General features: G+C 42.9%; 1 protein-coding gene across 2 annotated transcripts; it reads left to right on the plus strand.

Annotated features, from left to right (window-relative positions):
• The first annotated feature begins 7,377 nt into the window (after nucleotides 1-7,377).
• On the plus strand, nucleotides 7,378-24,263 carry hibch (3-hydroxyisobutyryl-CoA hydrolase). 2 transcript variants are annotated; one of them, XM_061088303.1, is made up of 14 exons: nucleotides 7,378-7,485; nucleotides 8,385-8,427; nucleotides 8,678-8,809; nucleotides 9,970-10,054; nucleotides 10,140-10,220; nucleotides 10,360-10,412; nucleotides 15,806-15,884; nucleotides 20,346-20,491; nucleotides 21,398-21,484; nucleotides 21,574-21,632; nucleotides 22,034-22,115; nucleotides 22,980-23,099; nucleotides 23,267-23,300; nucleotides 23,445-24,263. In XM_061088303.1, exons 1-14 carry the CDS (start codon nucleotides 7,457-7,459, stop codon nucleotides 23,558-23,560), a joined length of 1,146 nt encoding a protein of 381 aa, XP_060944286.1. In that variant the 5' UTR covers nucleotides 7,378-7,456; the 3' UTR covers nucleotides 23,561-24,263. The 2 variants fall into 2 exon arrangements, with proteins under 2 accessions (XP_060944286.1, XP_060944285.1); XM_061088302.1 differs by lacking the exon at nucleotides 7,378-7,485 and having other exon boundaries at nucleotides 8,353-8,427.
• The last annotated feature ends 2,617 nt before the right edge of the window (nucleotides 24,264-26,880 follow it).

A 26,880-nucleotide genomic window follows, 5' to 3' on the forward strand; every position in this document is an offset into this window, starting at 1 on the left:
GTGACTACAGATAAATAGGACCCGCAGGTGAAGACTCCACCTGAGCATTTGTTCTCCTGCACAGGGTAAGTCCAGCTATGTTCATATAGTTATGCTGTATTTTGTTGTATAATTTAGATCGTTCACATTTTATTTTTTTGCAGCTTCCATGTTTGAAAGTTGTGTAACGTTAATTGCCATCACTGTTTTTTTATACATTTTTAGGATCCGTGTGAACATATTCAAAACATTAACCTTTTTTGTTCTCTTTAATTTCAGAGTCAGGTTTGGAGATGTCGGGTAGATCAGGTAAACGCTAGTGGCTCATCATCGCCTCTTTTCTTCCACATGCATTGAATGTGTTATATATAATCCTAAATTATTATCCTGCTTCTTACAGGAGGCTGCCATGGCAAAAAACACAAGGAGAAAAAAGGCCATGGACATGGTGGTGGTGGTAAGGTAAAAAAATGCCGCAAACCTGGAGAGAAGTGCAAAAAAAAGCGAAAGCAAGGCCACTGCCACACAAAGTGTCACAAGAAGGGGAAAGCCGGCAATGGGGTAAGATCCTCCACACAGAGCAGAGGGAGACACGTAGTGTAAACATGCAAGAATAGTGCAAGAACACTTCCTGCAACGCTTTCATTCACACAAGGTTATTTTTAGAACAACCACAGGCTGATATGATGACAGTGGAGCAGTCAGGGCATTTGAACAGCAGTCATAGAGGAGGAGCTTCTTCCTAAATGTGTCCTGAAATCTCTTTTCTTTAGAAATGTCTTTAAGGGACAAACTCAATCCAGCTAGGAATAACATTGTCACACTCCCAAATGTCAATTATAAATAAACTCAAATGAAAACAGTGTTAAGTGGTGAACTAACCGTGTGTGTCTGCTGATGTGTTGCTCCTCCAGGACTCCAGCTCCTGCAGCAGCAGCAGCAGCAGCAGCAGCAGCAGCAGCAGCAGCAGCGACTCCGACTAGATTTCTGGCCGAAGCAACCTGGAAACCTCCGTCCTCTTGCCTGTTTACAACGATCTGTTTACTTTAAAGCCAAATGATTATATGTACAATCACACGTTGTGATCTGAAACTCAAATGCAAGTTTTTGTAACACACATTTTGGGTCTTTCATGGCTTTTTTGGGGTGTTAAATTCTGATGTAATAAGTGAAATTAAAGATTGATGGATTCTCTCTGAATAGCTTCAGTTGTTTGACTTTTTCAACTTGTTGATTTTGTGTATTGTCTTTTCATAAATGTTTCACTGTGTGATTAAAATGGCTTTCAAATGATTCTGATGTAGTGTTTATTTGTCGACAAGTGAATGAATCCTGGGTTAATATCCAAAACCAAACGCAGGAGCCAGTAAAATAACAGAATTGTCCTTTGATAAGGCAAAAATAACAAGATACTATTACACGCACGAACCACAGAACCAGATTAAAAGAATCAAAATCCAACTGAAAAAACATAAGAAACTCAGGAACAAGATATAACAGGAAACACGATGATGACAATACAGAGACTAATATAGACAAGGGAGGCCGAGATGATTGAACACAGGTGAAACACACAAAGATTATAATTTTCTAAATAAATCAGGAAGCGGAGAACTCAGGAAACATCTGAACACAAACCTTAACACAAGGTAACAAAGTTACAAGTCTATAAAACCAAAGAGTCCATGACACAAGTTGGATTTGTGACCAGGGTGATGGAGTGATAAAGTGTAAATCTTAATAATACCACTGGCTGCTGGTATAAGATGTCAATTACCAGTCTTATAGAGAAATATAAGAAAGATTATACCACACACAGACCTCATGGAAATTAAAAAAAAAAAATTCAATCAAGAAAATTAGACCTATACAATATCAATGATGCAATGAACCTGCTGGTGATTTTCCATTGTTACTCATCTGGTGCCTTGTTGTGACAACCACATGTTGTTAAACGATTGTGTTACACAGTTGTGTGAATTGAGCACCAAAAGTCGTTTGTTGCATAACTCCCCAAAAGGATGACAGAAAGTTCAACAAAAGAAAACTCTGATTCCAGGCACAGCCCCTGATGATGTCTTCTGTTTGAGGTGTGGCTTCGTATAAGTTCTCATCCAGCAGACCTGTCGACAGACTGAGGGACTGGACTACAGCACAGTAAGTTCACCAACTGCTCACCGGGACTTATTACCATGTGTGTGCGTTCATATCCCCTGTGTGTGTCTGTGTGTGTGTACAGATATCTTTGTGAGGACCATTTCAGGTTACAACATACAGAGGGAGGACGTTTTGGACCGGTCTTCACTGTCCGACCCACTTTTAAAGGGCTGTTTGAGGGTGAAGACTTGGTTTTAGGGTTAGGTTAGGGACAGGTTAGGGTTAGGTTAGGGTAAGGTTAGGGTTAGGTTAGGGTAAGGTTAGGGTTAGGTTAGGGTTAGAATTAGGTAAGGGTTAGGTTATGGTTAGGCATTTAGTTTGGCTGGTAAAGGTTATGGTAATGGTATAGGTCCGGGTTAGAGTAAGGTTAGGGTAAGGGTTGGGTTGGGGTTAGGGGTTAACCCACATACACAAAGATAGGAAGCGTTTTTTTTTATTTGCTGATTTGCTTACATGTATGTTTTTTCCGTTATTAACAGCATTACATTATTTTGTGTTGTCAGTATGACTCACTTTGCACAAAGTGTGTGTTGTCATCGTTGTGTGGTTTGTCTTTTCTCTCTCTATCTGAGCAACTCAGGATTTGATCATTTGCTTATTCAGACACTCAAGAGAATTTGTTTTTTGCCTGAGATTTGCTTTGTGTGCATTAAACGGCTTCTTTCAGTTACAGGATTCTGATCTGAAGTTTTGAAATGTTCGGAAATAACGGAGGTAAAAACTTTTATTATTTGTCTTTTCTTCACTCGTATTAAAAACCTCTTCTTTCCGACAAACTTTTCACTGAATTTGAAAAAGCAAACATTGTAATCAAGTGTTATTATCACCTGCTCTGTTTGAACAGGAAACCAGTATCCTCCTGGCTCTCACCAACAGCCAGTGTCAGGATTCTTTCCTCAATTTCCACTGCAGCCCTGCCCCCCCCAGCCCTTCCCCCCTCAACCATGCGGCCCATCTGTGCCCAATCCTGTAGCTCCACCTTGTGGACCAGGACCTGGTTGTGGACTTGACTGTGGTCATATCCATGGTCCTGGTCCTGTCTGCGGGCAAGGGCAAGGGCAAGGGCAAGGGCAAGGGCAAGGGCAAGGGCAAGAGCATGAGCATGAGCATGAGCATGGCCATGATCATGATCATGATCATGATCATGATCATGATCATGATCATGATCATGATCATGGACATGGACATGGACATGGACATGGACATGGACATGGAAGTGATCATGGAAGTCATCATGGAAGTGATCATGAAAGTGATGATGGTTGTGATGATCATGGACACGGACATGGACATGGACATGGACATGGACATGGACATGGACACGGACACGGACATGGACATGGACATGGACACGGACATGGACATGGACATGGACATGGACATGGACACGGACATGGAAGTGGAAGTGGAAGTGGAAGTGATGATGGTTGTGATGATCATGGACACGGACATGGACATGGACATGGACATGGACACGGACATGGACATGGACATGGACATGGACACGGACATGGACATGGACATGGACACGGACATGGACATGGACATGGACACGGACACGGACATGGACACGGAAGTGGAAGTGGAAGTGAAAGTGATGATGGTTGTGATGATCATGGACACGGACATGGACATGGACATGGACATGGACACAGACATGGACATGGACACAGACATGGACATGGGCATGGGCATGGGCATGGCCACAGACATAAGCATGGACATATGCATGGCCATTGTCACAAAGGACAGAAGAAGTGTCATGGGGTAAGATCCAGTTGTTTTATTGAATAAACAGATTAAAACTACGGAGTCTCTGGTGTTTCAAAGTAAATAAAACAAGACAAAAAATGATTTGAAATCAAAGAGAACATGCCTATTTCACTTAGCAGTTAATAAAAATGTAAAGTTCAATGTGAATCAGTTTACCCACACGTCACATTTTTTAAACGTGTAAATAATAATTTATTTATTCTCCTAATTTAGGATTTTTATATTGTTTACTTTTAACACAGCTGACTTTCTGTCACACGATCTGCTTCGGCCACAAGTCATCAGAACAAAGCATCCTACAAAACAATCCATATAGCTGTTAAAACAGTCATGAGAACATTTCCTGACTCCGTTAAAGTTTGCTGAAGTTTAGGCTCTACTTTGTTGTGTTTTGAATTTCCATCACACACATATTAAAATGATGAATTGATCAAATCCTCAGTAGGTGAATTGACGATGTGTTGTTCTCGTTCCAGTCGTCCAGCAGCTCCTGCAGCAGCGACTCTGACTAGAGGAGAAGAGAAACCACCGGAGCACATTCGTCTTCCTGCCTTCGATAATAAACAACTCTCCGTGTGGGCTTCTTTAACTCAGGGTCTCATGTGCATCTCAAGGGTTTTTGAGTCTTGTTTGGTCGTCACATGTTGTTAAATCTTATATGAATCTTTTATATAAGGTCAGAACAGCCTGTCAACAACACAGCTCCGGTCTCTGACTCCTTTCTGATGCATCAAAAGCAGCGTAACTTTAAATAACTGCTACTGACAGTTTTATATGTATTACACATGAATTGTTCCTTTGTGATAAACAACAAATGAGTCATAAAAGCAATTAATCTCAGTAATGTCTTGCCTCTTATTTCATATCTGACCTCAAGAGTTTCTTATTTCCATGTGTTCTTTATCAGTGTCCAGTGACATTATCTGTATTGACCCAGGGAAGGTTGAGTTCAGACCTTTGTTCAGTGAGGTTTTCCACCAACAGTCACACACCCTGCACCCCCCCCTCCCACTACATTCACCTGAAACCTCACACAGGGAATCACAGATTTAAGTTTGTAAAATGTGAATTTCTTTTACAAACAAGCCCAGTCTGTTTCAACTGGTTTTAGTGTGAACTGGAGTAAAGAGAATTCACACATGTGGCTGTTGTCCCCCTGACTTAACACTTCTGACCCAGCACCGGTCACTGGGTGATAAAAACTGCAGTATCATGCACACTGTTCCTTGATAAAATTTAATTATTACATTTCTATCTGATAAATGCACAATTAATTTATCAAGCAATGGAAAAGATGCAATATTTCTAGTATTATTACAAGAGAAATGATAAAAACATCAGATTGCAGGACAAAAAAAATTCAATATATCCAAATCTCAACGGTGTCGGTGTGGCTGTGTGTGTCTACAGTCAATATTAGATCGTTTATAGTCCATAATGACTTTATGTCAAATATTAGACACACACCCAGTGGAAAAATGTTCTGATGGGAGTTGAGGCTTCAAGCTGAGGTGCGGCCGTGCATAAGAGGAACCAACAGGTGTCGGCTCCGTCTGTGGACCTGATCTCCAGCTCACAGTAAGTTCTCCTCGGACTCGCTCTTTAACTTCCAGGACTCCGTGTGTATATTGAAAGGCAAACTGCTTTTTCTCTCATCTTTAGGATCTGTGCTCGGGCCTGAAGATTCAAAATGTACGGAAGCAACCAAGGTAAAGAGCTACTTTTAAATAACGCACATTGAGCTTGATAATAACTTTTGCAAAAACAGCGACGTATATATATCTTAGTCCTCTCTTCTTCTGATGTTTTAGGAAACCAGTACCCCCCCGGCTACCCAAACAACCATCAACAGATGCCAGGGGGCTACCCTCAACATCCTCCAGGCAGCGCCCCACCACCAAACTACCCTCAACAGCCCCACGGTCAACAGGGAGGCTACCCCGGATATGGGCCTGGGCCTGGTTATGGCCAAGGACAGGGCCATGGACAGGTCTACGGACAGGGACAAGGACAGGGCCATGGACAAGTCTACGGACAGGGACAAGGACAGGGCCATGGACAGGTCTACGGACAGGGACAAGGGCACGGATATGGGCCTGGACCTGGTTATGGCCAGGGACAGGGCCATGGACAGGGCCACGGACAAGGTCACGGCCAAGGTCACGGCCAAGGTCACGGCCAAGGTCACGGAGGCGGACATGGTCATGGACAACGCCGCAGGCACAAGAATGGTCACACTCATGCCAAGTGTCACAAGAAAGGAAAGAACTGTCACGGGGTAAGATTCAAGCATTTTCTCAAACACTGAATGCTGGTTATGTTTGCTCCAGAAATAAAATTATTCTAAATACACCAAGTGAAATATAATAGTTAATACATAGTTAAGAGGATTGAAGTTTCATTAATGTGTGTTTGTGTGGTTCATCCCTGCTTTAGTCCTCCAGCAGCTCCTGCAGCAGTGACTCTGACTGAGGAAGAGTCGTGGAGTCCGGACCTTCATCTCCGACCAGATACTATGATCAACATTCTACTGCCCTAATGTTTTTATAAATGGATTTGTATTTAAAATAGTCATAATAATCAGGCTTCTGTGAAAATACATTGTATGAAAAAACAATATTTGACTTTGAAAATAAAATATTCTCCAAATTTCATAACTTTGGTGTGAGAGAAACCTTCCGGACATTATTGCATCGATGATTGTTGTTTGAGTAATTACTGTGTGTGATAAATACCAGTGAATGAAATATGAAGTTTCTTGTCTTTTCATTTATGGGAACGCTTTTTTTCTTCTTGTCATATAATAAATAACTTTTCAGTATTTGTGGACATTTGTAGAGGTTGTATCAAGATGCTGCAAACGTCATTTTTAAATTTTACTTCAGCAAAAAACAGAAGTATCATAGAAGAAAAACATCAACTACTAATACTACTGCTTCTACTACTACTGCTACTACTACTGCTACTACTGCTACTACTACTTCTACTACTAGTACTACTACCGCTACTACCACTACTACTACTGATACTACTACTGCAACTACTACTGATACTACTACAACTACTACTACTACTACTACTTCTAATAATAATAATAATTAATTTATACAGCACAGCGATGCTCAAATACACTTTACAGTGGTTAAAAAAAATGTATGAAAACTAATAAACAGAAATATAAAATACATATAATAATAGCCTGTGTTATTTCACTATTGATTATCTAATACAGCGCGTTAATAAATCATAAAGTAAGAAAATTAATACAATTTAAGTAAATGTTTATGGAAAAGAAGGAAAATGAACTTTGATTATGAATTCTCTGGTTCCACATTGAAAGAACACTGGACACAGTTCTCCTTCCCGACAGTAGAGGGCAGTGTCGCACAAACACAGCTACGAGCTCAGCCCTCCTGGGCGTCATCCTCACTGACCAATCAGAGGCTGCTTGTGTCCTCTACCCGGAAGTGAAGTGGAGAGGGCAGTGGAGACGAGCTGTGTTTCCATCCAGCAGCTTCTGTGGACACGAGACGAGGGACAGACCATCATGTCTCTAGCGGTGTTGACCTCCTGCAGGTAGGAGCTGGAGGACATGTCTCTGTCTCTGAGGACACCGTGTCCCGGACACGTAGTGGGGTGGGGGCAGCTCGAGGGCTGCTCGCTTCCTCTGGAGGAAACAACTTATATCAACTATTTACTTAATCTGTCCTCCTCCCTCTCTCCTCCTGTCCTCCTGTCCTCCTCCTTCTCTCCTCCTGTCCTCCTGTCCTCCTCCCTCTCTCCTCCTGTCCACCTGTCCTCCTCCCTCTATCAACCTGTCATCTGTCCTCCTCCTTCTCTCCACCTGTCCTCCTGTCCTCCTCCCTCTCTCCTCCTGTCCTCCTCCGTCTCTCCCTCTCTCCTTCTGTCCACCTGTCCACCTGTCCTCCTCCTTCTCTCCTGCTGTCCACCTGTCCACCTCCCTCTCTCCTCCTGTCCACCTGTCCTCTGTCCTCTGTCCTCCTGTCCACCTGTCCTCCTCCTTCTCTCCACCTGTCCACCTGTCCTGTCCTCCTGTCCACCTGTCCTCCTCCCTCTCTCCTCCTGTCCACCTGTCCTCCTCCCTGTCTCCTCCTCTCCACCTGTCCATCTGTCCTCCTCCCTCTCTCCTCCTGTCCACCTGTCCTCCTGTCCACTTGTCCTCCTTCTCTCCACCTGTCCTCCTGTCCTCCTCCTCCTGTCCACCTGTCCTCCTCTCTCTCCTCCTCCTGTCCTCCTCCTTCTCTCCTCCTATCCTCCTCCTTCTCTCCTCCTGTCCTCTTGTCCACCTTTCCTCCTCCCTCTCTCCACCTGTCCACCTGTCCTCCTCTCTCTCCTCCTCCTGTCCTCCTCCCTCTCTCCTCCTCTCCACCTGTCCTCCTCCCTCTGTCTCAGATGCAGTGTGTGCAGCCTGTACCGTCTCTAATGTTTGTCCCCTCCCTGTCTGTCTCCTCCAGACTGAGATCCCTCTGCAGACTGCAGCGAATCCAGGGACACATGGTGAGTTATTAATGCTCTAATGTATTTAAATTGTTCCGTCCAGTATTTAGAGAGAGATGAAAAGTAAACAAAAGGAACTTGATGTGTCTGACAAACAACAACAAGGAACCATCGAGCTACAAATCGATGATACACTCAAAGTTACATTAACGTCCTCATGACGCTCGGTGAAACTGCCTTTTGAAAACAGTCTATTGTAAATACATCTACAGATGTTGTGTGTTGTGTGTTGTGTGTTGTGTGTTTTCAGATGTCCAGTCATGTGGAAGCAGGCGTGCTGCTGGAGAAGGTGGGCCGAGCCGGTGTGATCACCCTGAACCGACCCAAGGTCCTGAACGCCCTGAACCTGCCCATGATCCGACAGATCTACCCTCAGCTCAAGGTGGGTGCAAAACCTGGTTCATTTAAACTTCAACTAGGCCGAAGGTCAAGGAGCTTTGGCGTCAGGTCAAAGGTCACATCAGTGTGCTAGTGATTGCAAATGGCCTCTACTATCTCACTCACTTTGACCCGGTCAAGGTGTCTCCGAGATTGTTATTGGACAGATTTGACCATAAACCCTTTTACACAGTTTGACCCCAAACTGCTGCACTTATGTAACAGTTTATAGTTTAGCTGTAAAATTGTGTTTAACAATAATGAGGGCCCGAGCACCGACAGGCACTGACAGACAGTGAGGCCCTATTAAAATTGTAAGGATTATTATTATTGAGGCAAATTAGGGCTTTAACATTCTCAAATTCTTACAAAAATTTGCAGAAAGTTAGAAAGTGGTGAAAATGTACGTAATCTGGAGGAATGGACCACGAATCCTTTGATGCTGAGCCGTAAATAAACAACTCCACTCCTGCAGTGTCAGTGTCAGTCGTCATAGATCAAAGGAAACTTTATGTCTTGCAAAGGTGACGTCTCTCTCTCTCTCTTTCTCTCTCTCAGAATTGGGACATTTCCTCAAACCGTTAGGAGGCGCAGTTCTGTTGTCATAACTCCACTGTGCATTGTCCTATCACCACCAAACTTCTGTCTCATGATCAGAGTCCAAGCCTGAACAGCTCTGTGTCAATATTTCCTCAGTCATTATTTGTTTCAGGCAAAACGCATGCAACGCTTCAAAATGCATGTGCTCGGGCCCGCCCAGTGCTGCTTCGCGGTCCTAGAAATTGTATTTAAGTTTGATTTAGCTGGATAATAGAAAACAGACAGATTTGAATAGAGGGTTTTAATCCTTCATGATTTACAGGTTGACTCTAAATGAACATCAGCCCCCAAAAGTATGAGATGGTTTACAACACTAGTTATGAGCCATGTTCAACCCAGAAGACCAAAACTTTCTGTCCAATTAAAAACAACTAAGTATCATATTTGTGTTAATATTGATTCCAGTTAATAGTTGTGGTTGTTTAAACTAATGTTTTGAACGTTGTAAGTTGTAACTAAGGACTACATGGTACCTAACCTTGTTTTAGCTCAGCAACATAAACATGAACATGATCTGATTGTGTTGTCTTGTAAATTGCTTTATTTGTGTGTGTGTAATTCTAGACGTGGGAGAATGACACTGACACTGACCTGGTCATCGTCAAAGGAGCCGGTGGGAAAGCGTTCTGCGCTGGAGGAGACATCCGAGGTACGAAGCAGCCTCGCAGGTTCGATCAATGGGAGGATTGAATGTGCATCATGACTAATAATGTCATTATCGTATTATTTTCCAGCGGTGACAGAAGCTGGGAAGGTCGGTGACTCTCTTGCACAGGACTTTTTCCGGGAGGAATACATTCTCAACGATGCTATAGGTGCGCTTAATGAGTTCAATGAGAATTACACCTGCCTTTAAAAAATCATTCACCTACAGTGATATTTCCAACTGTCCAACTATCTCTTCTATTAGTTTTCCTTCTTTGTTTTGTAACCCATTTTATTTCATCTCCCAAGGATCATGCAGAAAGCCGTACATCGCCCTTATTGATGGAATAACCATGGGAGGGGTAAGTGCATTTATTATTAATATATGTTTATTGCATGGAAAGGTTCACCTTGGACAGATTTGTGTTCGATATCTTTTTCTTTTGCATCATAGATTAGTATTTCTCATCTTTGTAGTGCTTCACTGTTCAGCATGTCTCTTTAGATGAGGTGTGATATAACACTTTGCCAGTAGGGGTCAGCACAGAGCTGTTTTCCACTGTTACCTGCTGCACGTTGCAAGGTGGCCTCTGATTGGACAGAAGGAGAAGTGACAGAGCGCTGTTGCTGCCACTGGTTCTTCGCTCCAGCTGTCACATCTGGTTGGAATATGAAGTAGCACCTCACCCACAGTGAGTGTGATGATGATGTGAGATTCAGACTGAGCTGCACAAAGACTCATTTATCAGCAGTGACACGTTGTTGAACTCATCAGGTCGCAGGAGAAGTCGTCGTCTGGATGACTCGGTTCTTTTTCTTCCGCTGTGACCTTGACCTTTATTTTACCCCACGATGTGTCACCAAGGTCGCACACAGCCACCAGTGTGTACAGGGTCATTACTCATTGTGTGTGTTTGTGTGTTTGTTTGTGTGTCAGTGTCCCTGTGGCAGAGAGATGTTTAAGGACCTAACGAGACCTTTTGCACAACAGTTGCTCTCATTACAACGAACTGACCATTACAGCTGTTTTGGGGAGAGTTGTGAAAAGTTGAGGTAGATTTAGAAATAAGTACTAAATCCCCCGGTGATGTAACTGGTGATGACGACAACTGTCGAACTTGGAATTCTGGCTTTCTGTGTTTTTGTTTTGAATCTTGCGTTGTCTTTTTGTTTGACTCTTTATACTTCACACTTGTTTGGTGTTATTTTGGACGTGCTGTCGGCTCTTTGCACTGTTTGTCTGAATGTTTTCTTTCAAGTAGAGAGAAGTAGGACTTTCACAAGATGGGCTGAAGATGACAGCTTGTAGTTGTGTATGGTTTTGTCTTTTTTGAGGTCAGAGAGAGAGTGTGAGTGTGTTTCTAGTAACCAGACATTATTCTACCTTTTATTTTTGTTCCTCAATCAGTTCTTAGGGGAAATATCTGACTCCTTAGCTGAATTATGTTGCTCAGCTACTTGCTAAAGTTGTCTGTTTGCTGCTGGCAGGTTTTGCACAGTGAGGTTGTCACTGTGTTTTGACTGACAGCTGTTTTGACTGTGAGCGTTAACATTGAGTCATAAATATATATATCAAAAAAACATACTTTCTGAGGCCACCTTGACCTTTGACCTTTGGCTGCCAAAATCCAGTGAGTCAATCCTGGAGTCCAAGTGAATGTTTGTGCCGAATGTTAAAGGATTCCTTGACGGCGTCCCAGAGATATCACCTTCACAAGGTAAAACATGGGCTTTGTGAGGTCACCATGACCTTGACCTTTGACCTTCCACCACCAAAATCGAATTAGACCTCCTTGTGTCCGAGAAATGATGATGTCAGCAAAGTGGGTGCTTGGATTTATGGCTCTGGGAACACAGCGACGTGACGTCCACCTCCAGTATTTGTCACGTCCACTCAGTGACACTAATGTCGACACAAACCATCCTCGGGCTGATTGCTGTTGCGCGTGTGTGTCACGGTGGAAAACAGGCGAGCTCTATATAAGGAGAAGTCAGAGAGGCACCGGAGTCTCTGCTGCCAGATCTGCAGTGAACTCGGGGCAGAACTCCCACGTAGAACCAGAACTCATCTGAATGATAACAAACCCACAGGGAATCAAGACATGTCATTAGCAGGTCAAAGACACACACACACACACACACACACACACACACAAACACACACACACACACACCTCTTACATCACAGGAATCTCATCTCACGCACATTATTCATTGCTGCCCAAGTTTAAAATCCCTAGAATTAAGGTCTGTGCGTCGTTAATCCGTGTCTGTCGTGCTTTGCGTTGGAGCAGACGCTGAGTCCATCGTTCCTGTCGGCATGTTTGAGATCGCTCTTCAGATTTTAAACATTGACATCGTATCACGCTGACTTATTTGTAGGACATTTGTCTGGAGACTGTAATCTCTTCCTCTTGTCGAACAGAAGTCTTTTATGTCCCGTGTCCTCGTCATCTGATCAGAGGACGACAGTGAGAGGAGGAGGATTCTCATTTTCAGAGCTGGCTCAGTGCTTCTTGTGATGTAGAAAGTAACATATATGTTGTGTTCTCACCCACTGAGAGGCTCATGCTCTCATGCACAGTGTCAGCGCTACGTTTCTGACTTTGTCAAACCTCTGCTTGACCTGGAGAGCAGAGGTGTTGCACTGCAGATACGCACACAGCTCTTCTACATCCTCCTCATGGATTCCTCCCCACCTGTTTTATCAATATTTGTACAAGCCATATATATCCTGATGAGGCCTTTATGAACCGCTCCTCAATCAGCGCAAACTCTGCGATATAAATTTTGTAAAGCATGAGCTATAAACAGGCTCCTCTGTGCACTTTTTCACATTTCAATTGTTTACAGCAGGATCTGCAGACATGCTCTTATATGGTGCGTGGTGGTACCACACCAGCATGGAACAATGTTCCACTACTTTTATGGAGAAACTCGGCTAATGTTGATGAAACGCTCCCTCGTTCCTCTGGGTGCATCCAACTAATTTTTCTCTTTCATTTCTTTCCTAAGCAAAATCTGCTTTTGCTCTTGTTTTCCAGTCTTGTTGTTTCTATGAGAGCTGGGCAATAAAACAATATGTAGATATATATTCATAGATAGGTATAAGATGTAATTATCACAATAAAATCTTATAAACAGCAGTATAACAAAGGAAATTGGAGTTTATTTTAACAACACTAATGAAACCCAAATCTTTAACATCACTCTTTTTTACTCCTGCTTCCGTTTCCCACCAAACGTCTCCAGATAGAGAAACTGAACCTGTTTCCTTGTCCTGAGACCAAACTGCCAACATGTTGACAAAGTGCAGTCGTGGAGTATAATCATATCCTAAGCCAACACAAGTCACAATCTGTGTCTGTTGTTTGCCTCTTTGTGTTGTGTGACTTTGACAAAGGCCTGTTTTGTCTCCAGTGGACAGATAGTGTTGGTTTGTCTCACGGCCTCAGGGCAGAGCCTGCAGTTCTCTGACTCTCCACACGTCCCTTCACTCCTCCGTAAGAACAAGGTGACGGCAGCTTGTCTGTAATCAACTCACTGATTGTTGCTTGGCAGTGATTCAGCCGGCAGCTTTCTTTGTATTTGTCTATATTTCTCCTATATTTCTTAATTTGGAATCCATATCTTCTGTGGACTTAAAGTAAACTCAAGTCAAGTCTCCACCTTCACCTTCAGTTTGCCGAAGTGCCCTTGGGCAAGATTATGAACCCCATGTTGCCCCTGATGTCTGTGCCGGTAGTGTGAGATTAATGTGTGTGATTAATGTGTGTGATAAAGTGCTGCACATAGATGTGTGTATGTTAAGTTAAGTTACTTATCCAACTGTCGCCGCCTGTAATGCCTCTAACAGCAGTATCCAACAAAACACGCTACAATAAGCGTTTATTTAACATAATTAAACACAGTTAAAATGTTGTTTGTATTATTATTTATTCCCTTGTATTAAGGCTCATGAGTTTATTAACTGCCCTGTTGCTCATTATGAATAACGATAAGGTTGTTAGAGGTTCGGTGATAACACCGGCAGGTGCTTTGGCTTTTAGTGTTCACTGTTTGCTCCACACGTAGAACCTGTTAAAGACACACAATCACTGTGTGTTCCCATGGTGGCAGTTGGTATCTACAGCTCTTATCTCTTTTCGCTCGATGTGAAAATGTGACTCTCCTCAGCTCTAAAGCTGCTTTCAGACGTGCACTGAGGTCCAGACGTGTTCCTGTCATTCCCCCGAAGGGGCGGTAAGGTGTCCTGGACACTTTCTGGAACTCTGGAGGGATTCTCCTTACATGTGGCACAAATGATTCACTGAAACTCAAGGGTGACTTACTCTTACCCCTCTCTTTTTTTTAAACCTGAGGACAGAGCCAGGCTAACCGTTCCCCTTTTGCTGTCTTATGCTAAGCTAAGCTAATTGTCTGCTGGCTGTAGCCTTATATTTAATATACTATACTAAAAAAAATTCCCCTTTTTTCCCTGTAAAAAAGCCTGGCAGCAGAAGTTGCGAAACACTTACTGTCAAATTACCCTTAAAAAACCTTTATTGAAAAGTACGGATAGGCTGACAAATACATACATTCACCAATGGATGTGTATTTCTTTTGTATATTACGTAGAATTCAATGAAATAATCCTGTATAGGATTTTCCCTTTTTATTAATTTATATTACATTTATTTTATGGTTAATGGCTTAAATAACATTACTTTTTTAACATTACTCATATACTGTATATACACTACTGTCTATGAACTACACTATACACTATACTGTATGTACAGCTGCTCCCAATCGAAGGAGACAAGAGGAAACATCTTGGCTCTTGTACTATTGAGCTTCAAGCAGATTTACGATGACCTGAGACTTGACGTTGTCTCCGTGAATCAATGAACCTGAAATAGGAATTCATTAAAAGAAATGAATCACCAGCGTCTTCCTCTTCATGTGAATGTGAAGCCGTCTTGGTTTCACATGATTTTCCTTCCACTGTCATCAATCACCAGCAGTGGACGACATGTTGGCTTCTCCTCTGAACTCACCACTAAATGACCCTGCTCCTCATCTTCCCCTGTGGCTGAACGATTTCTTTAATTATAAGAAATCATCAGAACAGATAATTAGGGTCTGTGGAGTAATGTGATTACACTCTGCTCTTGTATTAGATCCACATATCTTGAGCTCAACCCATTTTGTGTGTCTTGTCTTTCTCTTTATCGCTGTCTTCTTTTCATTTTGATCTTAAAGTCAATTTAATGGATTCCTTTTGCTGCAGTTAGAGTTTGATTCTTCTTGTCTTGTTCTGATTGGATGAAGGACAGTTGGGTTAATGCGTTAATGAACCGGGACTAACGAGTGACTTTAAATGACTCTGATAATTGATTGTTCATTAGAACTACATGGCCACTCACCTGTCGGTCTTATACAATGCACTTGGTGTGTATCTACGTTGTGTGATACTTAGCCAGGATGTGTGCAAGGGGGGATTTTGTTTCCATGGTAACCAGGTGATATAATCTGACACACATACACAGAGTTCCTACTGCGCTGGAAGTGTCCTCATGTTCACACTCATAATTTTTCATCTTGAACTTGAGCTCATTCTTTCTCTGCAGAGGTGAGAGTTATTAATGATGTCTCCTTGCCCTGCCTGTCCTCCCTGTGTCCTCTGTCTGCACAGCTGCTTTCCTCTTCTGTTCATCCTTGATGCGTCCTTGCCCTGATTTGCTTCCTAACCCTCGTTCTCCTCCACCTGCAGGGCGTGGGTCTGTCGGTCCACGGACGTTTCCGAGTGGCCACTGAGAAGACGCTGTTTGCCATGCCGGAGACTGCCATCGGTAAGACTGTCCTGACTCAAGGTCTGTCAGGCTGCTGAGATGTGTTTGGTACGAGATGCGATGGGAAACCTCCGTCCTGACAACCATAGACGTGAGAGATTGACTACTGGTAGAGTTAATATCAAAAGAGGCAACAGATTAGTGTGGTGTCAGGAAACATCGATAAACAGGATCAGAATTAGCAGTGGTTGTGTTTTACCCTCATCATGAAGAGCTTCATATTATCTGTTCACCACAGAACAGTCTCTCGCCTGCTGACTCCAGCTGTGCAGCCGTTCTTTCTCATTATTGAAATACACGTTTCCTCAATTCTTTCCCTTTCCTTGCACTTTAAAGGCAGAAAGGAAACGGTTAATATCAGTTGAATTTGTACATTTCTGAGACACTTTGTCCCGTTGTCACTACAATTGTAGAAAATCTTAACTCCTAAAATTAAAAAAACAAGAATAATTACACAGGTCTTCAAAATGACAAATTTTGCATTATCTAAGCCCACTTACCCAAAAATAAGAGCAGTGTAACATATAATAATAAGTAATAATAAATAAACTTATCCTACATAGGGAGTTTATTTGATTGTTTTACTGTCTTAGTCGGTTCCTGGAGTGTAAGCAGCCACTGGCAGGATACTAAGCTGGAGCTAGATTGCTCTTTAGCTAATTGTCTCCTGTAGACAGATGGCCGACTCCTGAGGCGCTGAGGAGATTAGTAACAAATCTCTTACAACTGGCAAATTGCTGCTGACATTTTAACATAAACTAGTCTTTAGTCACTTAAGTCCAGATGGCTCATCACTGCTCTTTTACTACATATGAATGTGGGTTTAAACAAGATATTAGGAGAAGGATGGCAGCGAGTGTCCTCAGTGTATTGACCTTCTACAGGTGATGAATAGATTCTGAGGGCCGACTAAACATCCCCTCAACCGACAGATGTTATTGTAGTTCAGTTGATAAGGTAATACAGTGAGTGTCCTACCAGTGCACAGACTATAACCTTCCTGCTGATGTGTAGCGCTGTGCTGTGCTATCTGGATGGAGATTATGTTGTCAGCGGACAGGAAATGACTGTAACAGAAAGCAAAAGGCAAGACGTGCTCGTTGATGTGCTCTGATAGATGTGTGGGATTTTCTCAAAGGCAAGGCCACAACGAAGAGTGGGAGGAAATGGGATGATAATTCAATTGCAAGGGCTGATGACCGACTGAATGAGGAGATTTGTGGACAGAATGTGTGTATTCAGGGTCTCAGTCTAACAAAAGACATCCAGTGTCTCTCGTTTTAATATCAATGCTGAAACGAGACTCTCCTGGTGTCTGTCCAACTCTCCAGTGTCTTTGGCAGGAGGGACAGGAATCTGGTCTAATCCTCCTCTGAGCTGCTGTGGTCATAACACATTGTCACTATTGTTGTTACTCGACTCCCAGGCCTCTGCACCAGCCGCTATCAGCACCTCCTCTGTGCAATCACAGACCCGCTCTTCACGTTGCACCGTTTGCTGCTTCAAGACCCTCTCTGCTTATTTTAGCCTTGATCCCGGAGTCGGATCCTTTCAAGAGCTTCTCCTCTGTGCTGAGTTTCCTCTTAGCTGGAGTCACACTGTGGAATCTGGCTTTTTCCACTGAAGTAGGTCAATATGGTGCAGGAGGGTTTTCAAGAGCTGGAACTGACTTGACATTTCAAGTTAAGTTCAACAAATTCCAGTGTAGCAGAATAACATTCTCGCTTTATTTTTAAAACTCATCAGACCTCTGCTGGTTGTTGTTTCTACTGTTTTATTAGTTTTAAAGTCATTGTCCACTACCTGGATGTAGCTTTTAGAACGTAATCTGGATATCAGACCTGACTCCAGCTGGACAGAAGGTGGCGCTATGCTTAAATGATGTGGGGCAACTAAACAGAAGAGGGAGGTATAAGTTAATTAAACAAGAGATACCAGTGTTCACAGATCAATCCACATTAGAAGAGTTAATGTAACAGGGGCTGTAATAACATGGTGGATGCATCAGTCCCAGGCCTGATTGCAGAGGAAGTTTGAAGTATGCAGCTGCGTCCTAATTACACGAAGATGCATCAACATCCTTTCACATTAACATAATAGAGAAAAGGAAAGAGTTTAATGTAATAGCTGTTCCCAGTGTCCTCTTTAACAGGGGTGAGAGTAATTCAAGTGCATGTTCTCCTTCATTCTGGGGTCGACGGCTGGTGGGAAGCCAGTGAGGGGTCTTAGCCACCTGCAGTAGTTAGGTGGGGTTCCAGCTCAGTTGTGTGTGTGTGTGTGTAACAGGAAAGCACATCAGGGATAAAGAAGCAGCTGCAGACGTCATGTGTCACGCTTCTAATCAGTAGAACATGAGGAAAACACAAAGGAACTTATCCTGGAGAATATTTAGAGTCATTAAGCAAAGGTCCATCAATTCATTATCTACACTGCTTATCCTGTGGGGGGGTCCTGGTGGAGCATTCACTCTCACATCCACACCTCGGGTTAATATAGAGACTCCTATTCACCTCAACCTCAGAAAGTCTGAAATGACCGTTCCTAGGTTCCATAACACTAGTCAGAAATGTAATGAAAAGTTAAAGGAGTAAAGTGGCCAACACATTAAAGGCCTGTAGTACGTAGTTTTTACTGTTTCCCTCAGAACCTTTACTGACATGTTCTCTGTGTCACAATGGATGGATGTCGTCCTTTGTTCCTCTCTGGGTTTCATCACAATATCAGATGAATATTCTGAGGGTCCTGGGCATCATTTATTAATGGTCTTCCACCCCGGCCCCCCCCACACCACCACCACTCAACAACACTTTATCATTCAACAATCACCCATCAAACGCAGGACCAAAGACGAGTGAGACAGCCTCTGACCAAGGGTGAAAATGTGTGGCACAGTTATTAAATTATTTAAGACTTGATTACAGATTGGGGGAAAAAAAATTGTATGAAATTACCAAAACCAACAAAGAACTTATCCTTATTCCTCTGTACTGTTAAACTCCATTGTTCTCCAAAAACTATTAAACACATACAAATAAGCCACACTGCTTCTTTACACACACACACACACACACACACACACACACACACACACACACACACACACACACACACACACACACACACGCCACGTACACTGTCCTGCTGCTGTAATACTCACTGGACAGCACATGTGTATAATAATCCGCAGCTGGAAACAGTTCACAACAAATAGCTCAGTTTCCTCCTGGTTGAGAAACACTTTCAGTCCAAATCTTTTAGGAAATAACCGAGTTCTTGAAAAATAAAACTCTGTGGCCTGTTTTTAAAGATTTAAATCTCCTGAAGGAACCAATGGGTTTTTAGCTGAGCGCCACAGACACGAGTGGGGAAGAGGGAAAGTTTAGGGAGAGAGACGAATTAACTGTTGGTCTTTTAATGTGATTTAGTTAATAATAAGTAAAGCACAAAACGTTGCAGATACAAAAGCTCTGACGTTGAGAATAGTTCCTCATTTCATATCCATTGTGTTCCAGCTGCAGCCGTCACTCAAGTGATAAAATGACAAAAGCTTAAATCAAACCATTTTATTTTTTTTAGCTTCTTTAAACGAAATCACAAGATTAATCCGCAGATGAATCAATACATGATGTAAAGATAATATTTGGTAGTTGCAGCCCTCAAACTACACACACACACACACACACACTCGCTCGCTCATCTCTCTCTCTCACATACTAACACACTACCTCTCACACGCATCAACATTAACCCCCCCCAACCCAGGATTACCAGATTTAACCCGGCTGTAGCATTTTGACCGGCTGCCATAATCTGACACATTTATGATATTACATTTTCAGCCCTGAATCAGGTCAACTCATCTAATCCCCCCCCCCCCCCACCACCAAAGCTGTCGGGAAACCAACTGTGACCCTGTGGAATCTCATTTCCTGTCAGAACCACGGGAATCAAAGTGAAACATTATTGATGATGCACGTGAACTGTTGATTATAATGAAATGTGTGTGTGTTTGTGTGTGTGTGTTACTGGTGTGTGAGCAATCATTTGTTCTGTTAAATTGTCGTAATTAATGATCTCAGTGTGTAAATCACCTGTGGATGAGAAGGGAAGATATTTTGTGAGGGTGGTGGTTGTGTTTTAAAACTTAATACTATAGTTCACTACTTATTAGTAGTATTTGTTATAAAGCTCCACCAATTAGTTGTTTGATTAATTAGTCCCTGACAAGAAAGTTAATCTGCAACTTTTCTGATAATTGGTTAATTGTTTAAGTTCAAATATGCTTTTCCTTGTCTCACATTAAATTAGATTGAATATTCTTGACTCTCATCTCACTTTAGGGAAACCCTGTCAGCTTTAAGTTGCTGTCACATCATTAGAGTTTTTGAGGTGAACAGTAACAAATGGGTTGAAACTACAGAAATATGTTTCAAAGCAGAATTTTCTTTTTTTTTCCGACAGGGCTTTTCCCGGATGTGGGAGGTGGTTATTTTCTTCCGAGGCTCCAGGGCCGGTTGGGTCTGTTTCTGGCTCTGACCGGTTTCCGCCTCAGAGGACGTGATGTGCACAAAGCCGGAGTGGCCACTCACTTTGTTGAGTCTGCGAAGGTAAAGAAGCTCCACGTCAACTTCAGCTTGATTCATTTAACACTTTATAAAACAACATTGTTGATCCAGAGTGCTTTAAAACGTGTAATATCACTTCCATCACCAATAACAACAAAATAAACAACAACAACACAACATTCAGAGCACGTTTAAAGGCTAATGAATAAAAAAGTGTTGTCAGATGAACGGAGGGAGAGAGTTCCAGAGTCTTGGTCCTCACAACACTTAGTTCTGGATCTTGGGACGGACAGAAGTCTCTGGACAGAGGATCTCAATGTGTTGACAGTGTTGTTTGGGGACAGGAGACAAAAACAGAGGAAAACGTGGACAGGAAACAAAATATTGTATCCAACACATTTGACTGTTCATTATCTAAACCTGCCAGCAGCTCCGGCCCAGTCGGAGCGTGAGTGATGCTGTGAGGAGGTTAAAGGTGGAGGTTAAAGCTCTGTACTGGAAACCTGTGTGCTGAGTCACTCTCACCTAGATGTGCCAACACACACAAACACACACACACACACAGGTTGGGTTTCTCTGGCTTCTGGCTTGACATCAAACCCGTGGGTGGCCGAGCTTTTTTAAAACCATAACCTTGAATTTCAGGATGTACCCGCAGTGAGCTGGATCTACTTCATTTAGCAAAGTTTGAAGGTTGAAACTTCTCACTTCAGATTCATAGTAACAAGCTAAATTCTATTACAGAATAAATGTAACTAGCGCAGGGTAACTGTACTTTTTAAGACTGTGTTTTGAGTGAAAGCGCTTGCATCCAATCCAAACATGGGGATATTTTAAAAATGATTAACTGAATCCCGCTGAGAGTCTCATGGGATCAACACACAGACGCAGGATGAAAGTGTTTCTGTGGCTCCTGTTCATCTCGTGCCTTCGATCCTGCTTCACTAGATCCCCGAGCTGGAGAAGGAGCTGGTGGACTTGAAGTCTCCTTCGGCTGAAGACATCAGCCGAGTGCTGGACACCTACCAGAACCAGGTCAGCGTCTTCACACCTTATAACTTGAAGACTGATGTGGAATTGAAAATAGCCAGAACAGAAATGAATCCTTTTCTCTCTCTCCACAGAGTCGTCTGGATGCTGAGAAGCCTTTTGCTCTGCACAAACACATGTCTGATATTGACAGGTAGGAATAGAATCTCACAACAAGGGGATATTTTATATTTATGTTAAGTCGATACATCCCAGGATTGATTGATATCCCACAGATAACTTCATTATATCTGGAACAAAAATTCACTGGGACTCAAGGTGGTCAAAGGTCACGTTGACCGTATCTAAATCTGGGGAGAAACAGAATCTAAATGGAAACTACACTGTGGTTCGATGATGGGCTTTTTTTGGATGACACTCTATGGCTCAGAGGAATAAGGATTTATCAGGTTTCTAGTACGCGAAGAAAACTCACAAGCAAAACATTTGTGCTTTCAAGTTTGACCTGATCAAAAGCACTCTACCCAAGATAGCTGGTGAAAGTTTTGGAAATAGATATTTACAGTGAGGTAACCTGTGTTTTTCTCCCTTAAGGTTGTTCAGCTCCAGCAGTGTGGAGGGAATAATACAGAATCTGAAGGCAGACGGTTCTGAGTTTGCTCAGAAACAGGCTCAGGTAAGTTCCTGACCTGCAGCTTCATCTCAACCACTCACATCAATCTGTTTTTTCTCCAGCTAGTATACATGTTTATTCTGCTGCAGCCCTTCCCATAGCCTCTCTGCAGGAACCCCCCCCGCTGACAGTGCTGGGATGTAGCCAGGGCATTATTTGGGTTTAGTAGTATATATTGGTAATTAGTAGTTACCTCGGGCTAAGCACTTAATGGGGTTAGTGTTTAGTCTCGTGCCTTGTTGGCTGGACCAGAATCCCTCATGACACATTTCCTCTCTGGCCTTGTTCCATAAATGTTCCTTAATGAAACTACAATTGACTTTATTTGCATAGATGAGTGTCTTCTATTTGATTTACTCTTCACGTCAGTTTCAGTGAGATCAACCCTGAGCACAAGAAGGGAACAAGCGTATGAAAACAGTGCATGTCTCTGATAGCCCGCCCCCCCCATCCTACCCCACCCCTCTCCTTATTGTTTCACGGCTGATCACTCCGAGGTCACTCCAGGATTTCAAAGCTGTTGATAAGATTCTCTAATGACTGATCATTGTTTATTATTTCATTTGTAACACTTGAAGAATAGTTAGTTGATATTAAATAACACATTTAAAGCTCAACGCAGTTTTCCAGGATCCTTTCAAACCGTGAAGATCTGAATCGAAGCCAAATGGGATCAGCTCAGCCATTAAATATTTATTCTAAACCCACTGGTACGAGACCACAGACTCACAGTGCTGCCCTCAGTATTCACAATGCACAACCGCGTCTGTGCTTATTATTCTTCTGTGATACTTTCTGCAGTTAAAAGCTAATTCAGCAGTCGATCACAGTTTCTCAGTCGCTTAAACGCGTCTCCTCCTCCTCCAGACTTTGTCCAAGATGTCTCCCACGTCCCTGAAGCTCACGTTCAGGCAGCTGCAGGAGGGCGCCGCTCTGAGCCTGCGGGACGTGCTGGTGATGGAGTATCGACTGGGCCAGGCCTGCATGGTAAACACACCCATCTCCAACTGGATCCTCAGCCTGGAAACACACAATCACTTCCTTTACTTTGGAAAACAGATTTCATTAATCTTTTAAAGTACAATGCCAGTGTGACTTATCTGTGTGAGTTTAGGGTTTAATCACATGGTTGACTGGTCTCTGTTGTTTTGCAGAGGGGCTGTGACTTCTATGAGGGAGTCAGAGCTGGTAAGTGTACAACCAAAGAGGAAGAAGGTGGAGGTTGGGTGTGAATTTCAGGTTTCTAGCAACAATCAAAACGTACAACTCTCATCATATGTGTCTCTGTGTCTGTGTGTCTCTGTGTCTCTGTGTCGTCCTGTGTGTGTCCAGTGCTCGTGGACAAGGACCAGAGTCCCAAGTGGAGCCCGTCCACGCTGGAGGAGGTGTCTGAGCAGAGCGTCGAGCAGTGCTTCTCCTCGCTGGGAGACAAGGATCTGACTTTCTGATGGCCCGTCAGCCAGCAGCTGTTTCCCACCTCCGAACACACACACAGACACACACACTCACACACACACACACACACACCACTAAGCCTTCTGTAAACAACCGCTTCCTGTCCTCACATCCCTGTATGGCCATGTGAGAGAACCCTACTACTGAGGATGGGAGAGGCTGTTATTTTAGGACGAGTGCACACATAGATCTGCAGTGGTTCAACCTTCTACCTTTTTAAATAGTGGTGACATTTAACAGAAAAACCTCAGAACAGGCTTGTTCCTCTGCAGCTGAGGAAGAGAAGGTCTGACTCACGCTCAAGGCCAGAAATGGGAGATGAAAGTATGAGAGGTAGCTACACACCAGACGCCATGTGTAGGACGCACACTGAGAGAAACACTGAGAGAGTTGCTCTGCAGTGGAAGTGGAGTCTTCTCTACAGACGCTGTGGAGCAGTGACTCTTTCTGCTGCAGCCGAGTGAGGACACAGGCAGGAAAAGGGATCTGACCACTGAGTGCTTCAGGACATTTCCTGTGGGTGTTGGTTGATGTGACACAGATCAGTATCATCTGTGTTTCTGCAGAAACGCCACTTACTCTCATACAGACAAACGTATTGTCTCCATTTCACCAGTTCTCCTCATTTTACAGTATTTTCTTTGTAGTGGTGCCTGTTTTTATAAAACGTGAATAAAAAGGCTCATCTCTCCCAAACCAGACCACAGCTTTGTTTGTTCTGAATGCATTTACATTATTGTCCCTCTGTGTTATAGAAAACTAATGTATGAGATGTAGTGTTTTATATCACTGAGCACATCTTCTGATAGACGGCTTCGGCAGCAGGATTCAAACCTTCCTCCCAAACATGAGTTTTTTTAATTTGCTGCATTATTTATGAGACGACCAGCGCAGAGACAGAGATGAGACATTTATACTGTTAATGGAACTGTAGTGTTGTGTTACTGGTGAGTGCAGGAGCTGCTTGTTCGCCCTGTGTTTAAAACAACTCCAGTTATAGAGGGCAGTATATATTTTTTTATAACCCTCCTAAAGTATTCTTGTTCAACGATGAGAGCGTTGGTTATCGGTGTGGAAGCTGCTGCTCGGATGTGAAGTCCAGACACAAAGTAAACACGTCCACTTTAACTGCATGTGGGGTTGAGACCTCTCTGTTGAAGTGCTGCAGGTTTAATAGTCTCAAGCTGAGGTTTGTTCGTGAATGATGAAGAATTAAAAATCATAATATCTCATGTACGTGCTCCTCAGTCCTCCACAGCGCCACCTTCAGAGCGGATGACCCCGACACATACTTTAATAAACAGCCTTAAACACTGAGAGCGGTCTGTGTGTTTATTGTGGCGTCACACATGAACCTTTGTGTTTCATGGCAAATATTTACTCTTCAAACAAAGCGCTGCCAACTGTCATTTCTCCAGTTTGCTGCTGAACTTTAAACCTAAGGATCATGTTTACATCACTGGAGATGTTTGAATTTCAACTTGACAAGCACAATACTCCAGAAGCCATAAAGTAGAAATTAAATGTTTCAGTACCAATAGAAGGCATAGATCAGTTTTATTGGCATCTTCAGTTTTTACACTTGGTACTGTTTGCATGTTAAATTAATATTGTAATGTGTGAATACGCACTCACACTTACTAACCTTCACAGCCTGCGTCACTGGATCAGGTGATTCTTCTCTTACTCTCTCTAAACTTAATCAAGATGCTGAGCAAATGAATAGTTCTTGTGTCTGAAACTTAAACTGAGGTCATTTACTTGCTTGACTTCATCAGGACTTGTAGTGCAGGGAATCCACTGGAAACCAAAGAACCTTAAAGCCACACATTTAAACTGGGGCTACAACTTATTGTTATTAAGATCTGATATTCATCTGCAGGTGTCAGATCTGAACACACACAGAGTTTGTTCTGGATCGCTGGTCATCGAAATAATTAACAGATGAACTAAGTGTGTGTGTGTGTCTGTAGTTATGAGGGCAAAGTTTGGTTCAATACCATCATTGTGAGGACATTTTTGGCTGGTCCTCACAAATTAAATTGGCTTTTTGAGGGTCAAGACTTGGTTTTAGGGTTAGAATTAGGGTAATGCATTTATTGGCAATGGTTAGGGTAAGAAGCTCGGGAATGCATTATGTCAGAGTGTCTTCACATCCAAATGAAGACATGTTCACACTGGGTCTGAATCCAGACTCCTTGTAGTGGAGACACAGATCTACAGATTAGTGAACTGATAAACACAGATGATAGCACAGTTTGTAACAAAAAACAACAAACCTCTCACACAGGAAATTAAACATCTCTGACCCGTAACACCTGACATCAGCAGAGTCAGAACACTGATTGTGATGAATGAGTTCAAATCAACAATATTATTATAATAAAATGAAGACTTTTCCTTCCACGCTGCAGTCACATCTAACTCGTGTTGATCAAACCAGCCTTTCTCTGATGTCATAGATCCAAACGTTCACGTCACTCAGATCAGTCTTCGTCGTTTCATTCCAACGCAACAAATGGCATCCGATTTAGATTTAGGAATATGGCATATGGACAACAGTGTCGTCTTTAATCTGTGCTGCTCTCACAACATGTTTGGGACGAGCCCAGGAATTAATCTGTCGATACAGATTAGTGCAAGTTCTGTTTCGCTTGTTCACTTTTTTCAGTGATGGGATTGAGGAACCTTCAGATCAACCATCTCTGAAACACCACGGATTGTTAAACTGTAGATTTCAAATCATAAAAAGCTCCTGATTGATTCAGTGAAGCTGCTCCACACTGAAACCTCCTCTGTGTTTGACTGTCACCGATCAGTACTGACTGGTTTCATGCTACAGTTATTAGAGAAGGCAAGTGGTGACAATTACCTGCCACTGTTTTATGGCTTCTCAGCTCGTGTGGGAGGATTCTCACCGGCTCCTGCTGCTCTGCTGGATCTTTACAGTTACTCTATAATGATTGTAACAACGGTCAACAAACAGCTGGGGTCTGAGCAGTTTCACTAGCAAGGAATTATGGGTAAATCCCACTGACATCAGTTTGATATTTGTCTTCCAAGGCCTCGGTCGCTCCAGTGACGACCGGACCTCTGATAACACGGCTCCTATTCACCGATTCATTAAGGACGTTGGTGGTTATAAACTATTCCAAATGTGTCTACACTGTCCCGTGTTGTGTGTTGTTCTCATGGCCCTTTGTTACACAGCAGCACCACAAGGGACCGAAATCTAGATCAGATTATTTGTGCTGTTGCCCTCCGGAGGGCGGGGGGGTGGCAGTGGGTCTAGTTTAGGCGTTTGTACATCATC

Source organism: Limanda limanda, chromosome 16 (genome assembly GCF_963576545.1).
Source record: "Limanda limanda chromosome 16, fLimLim1.1, whole genome shotgun sequence".
Classification (NCBI taxonomy): domain Eukaryota; kingdom Metazoa; phylum Chordata; class Actinopteri; order Pleuronectiformes; family Pleuronectidae; genus Limanda; species Limanda limanda.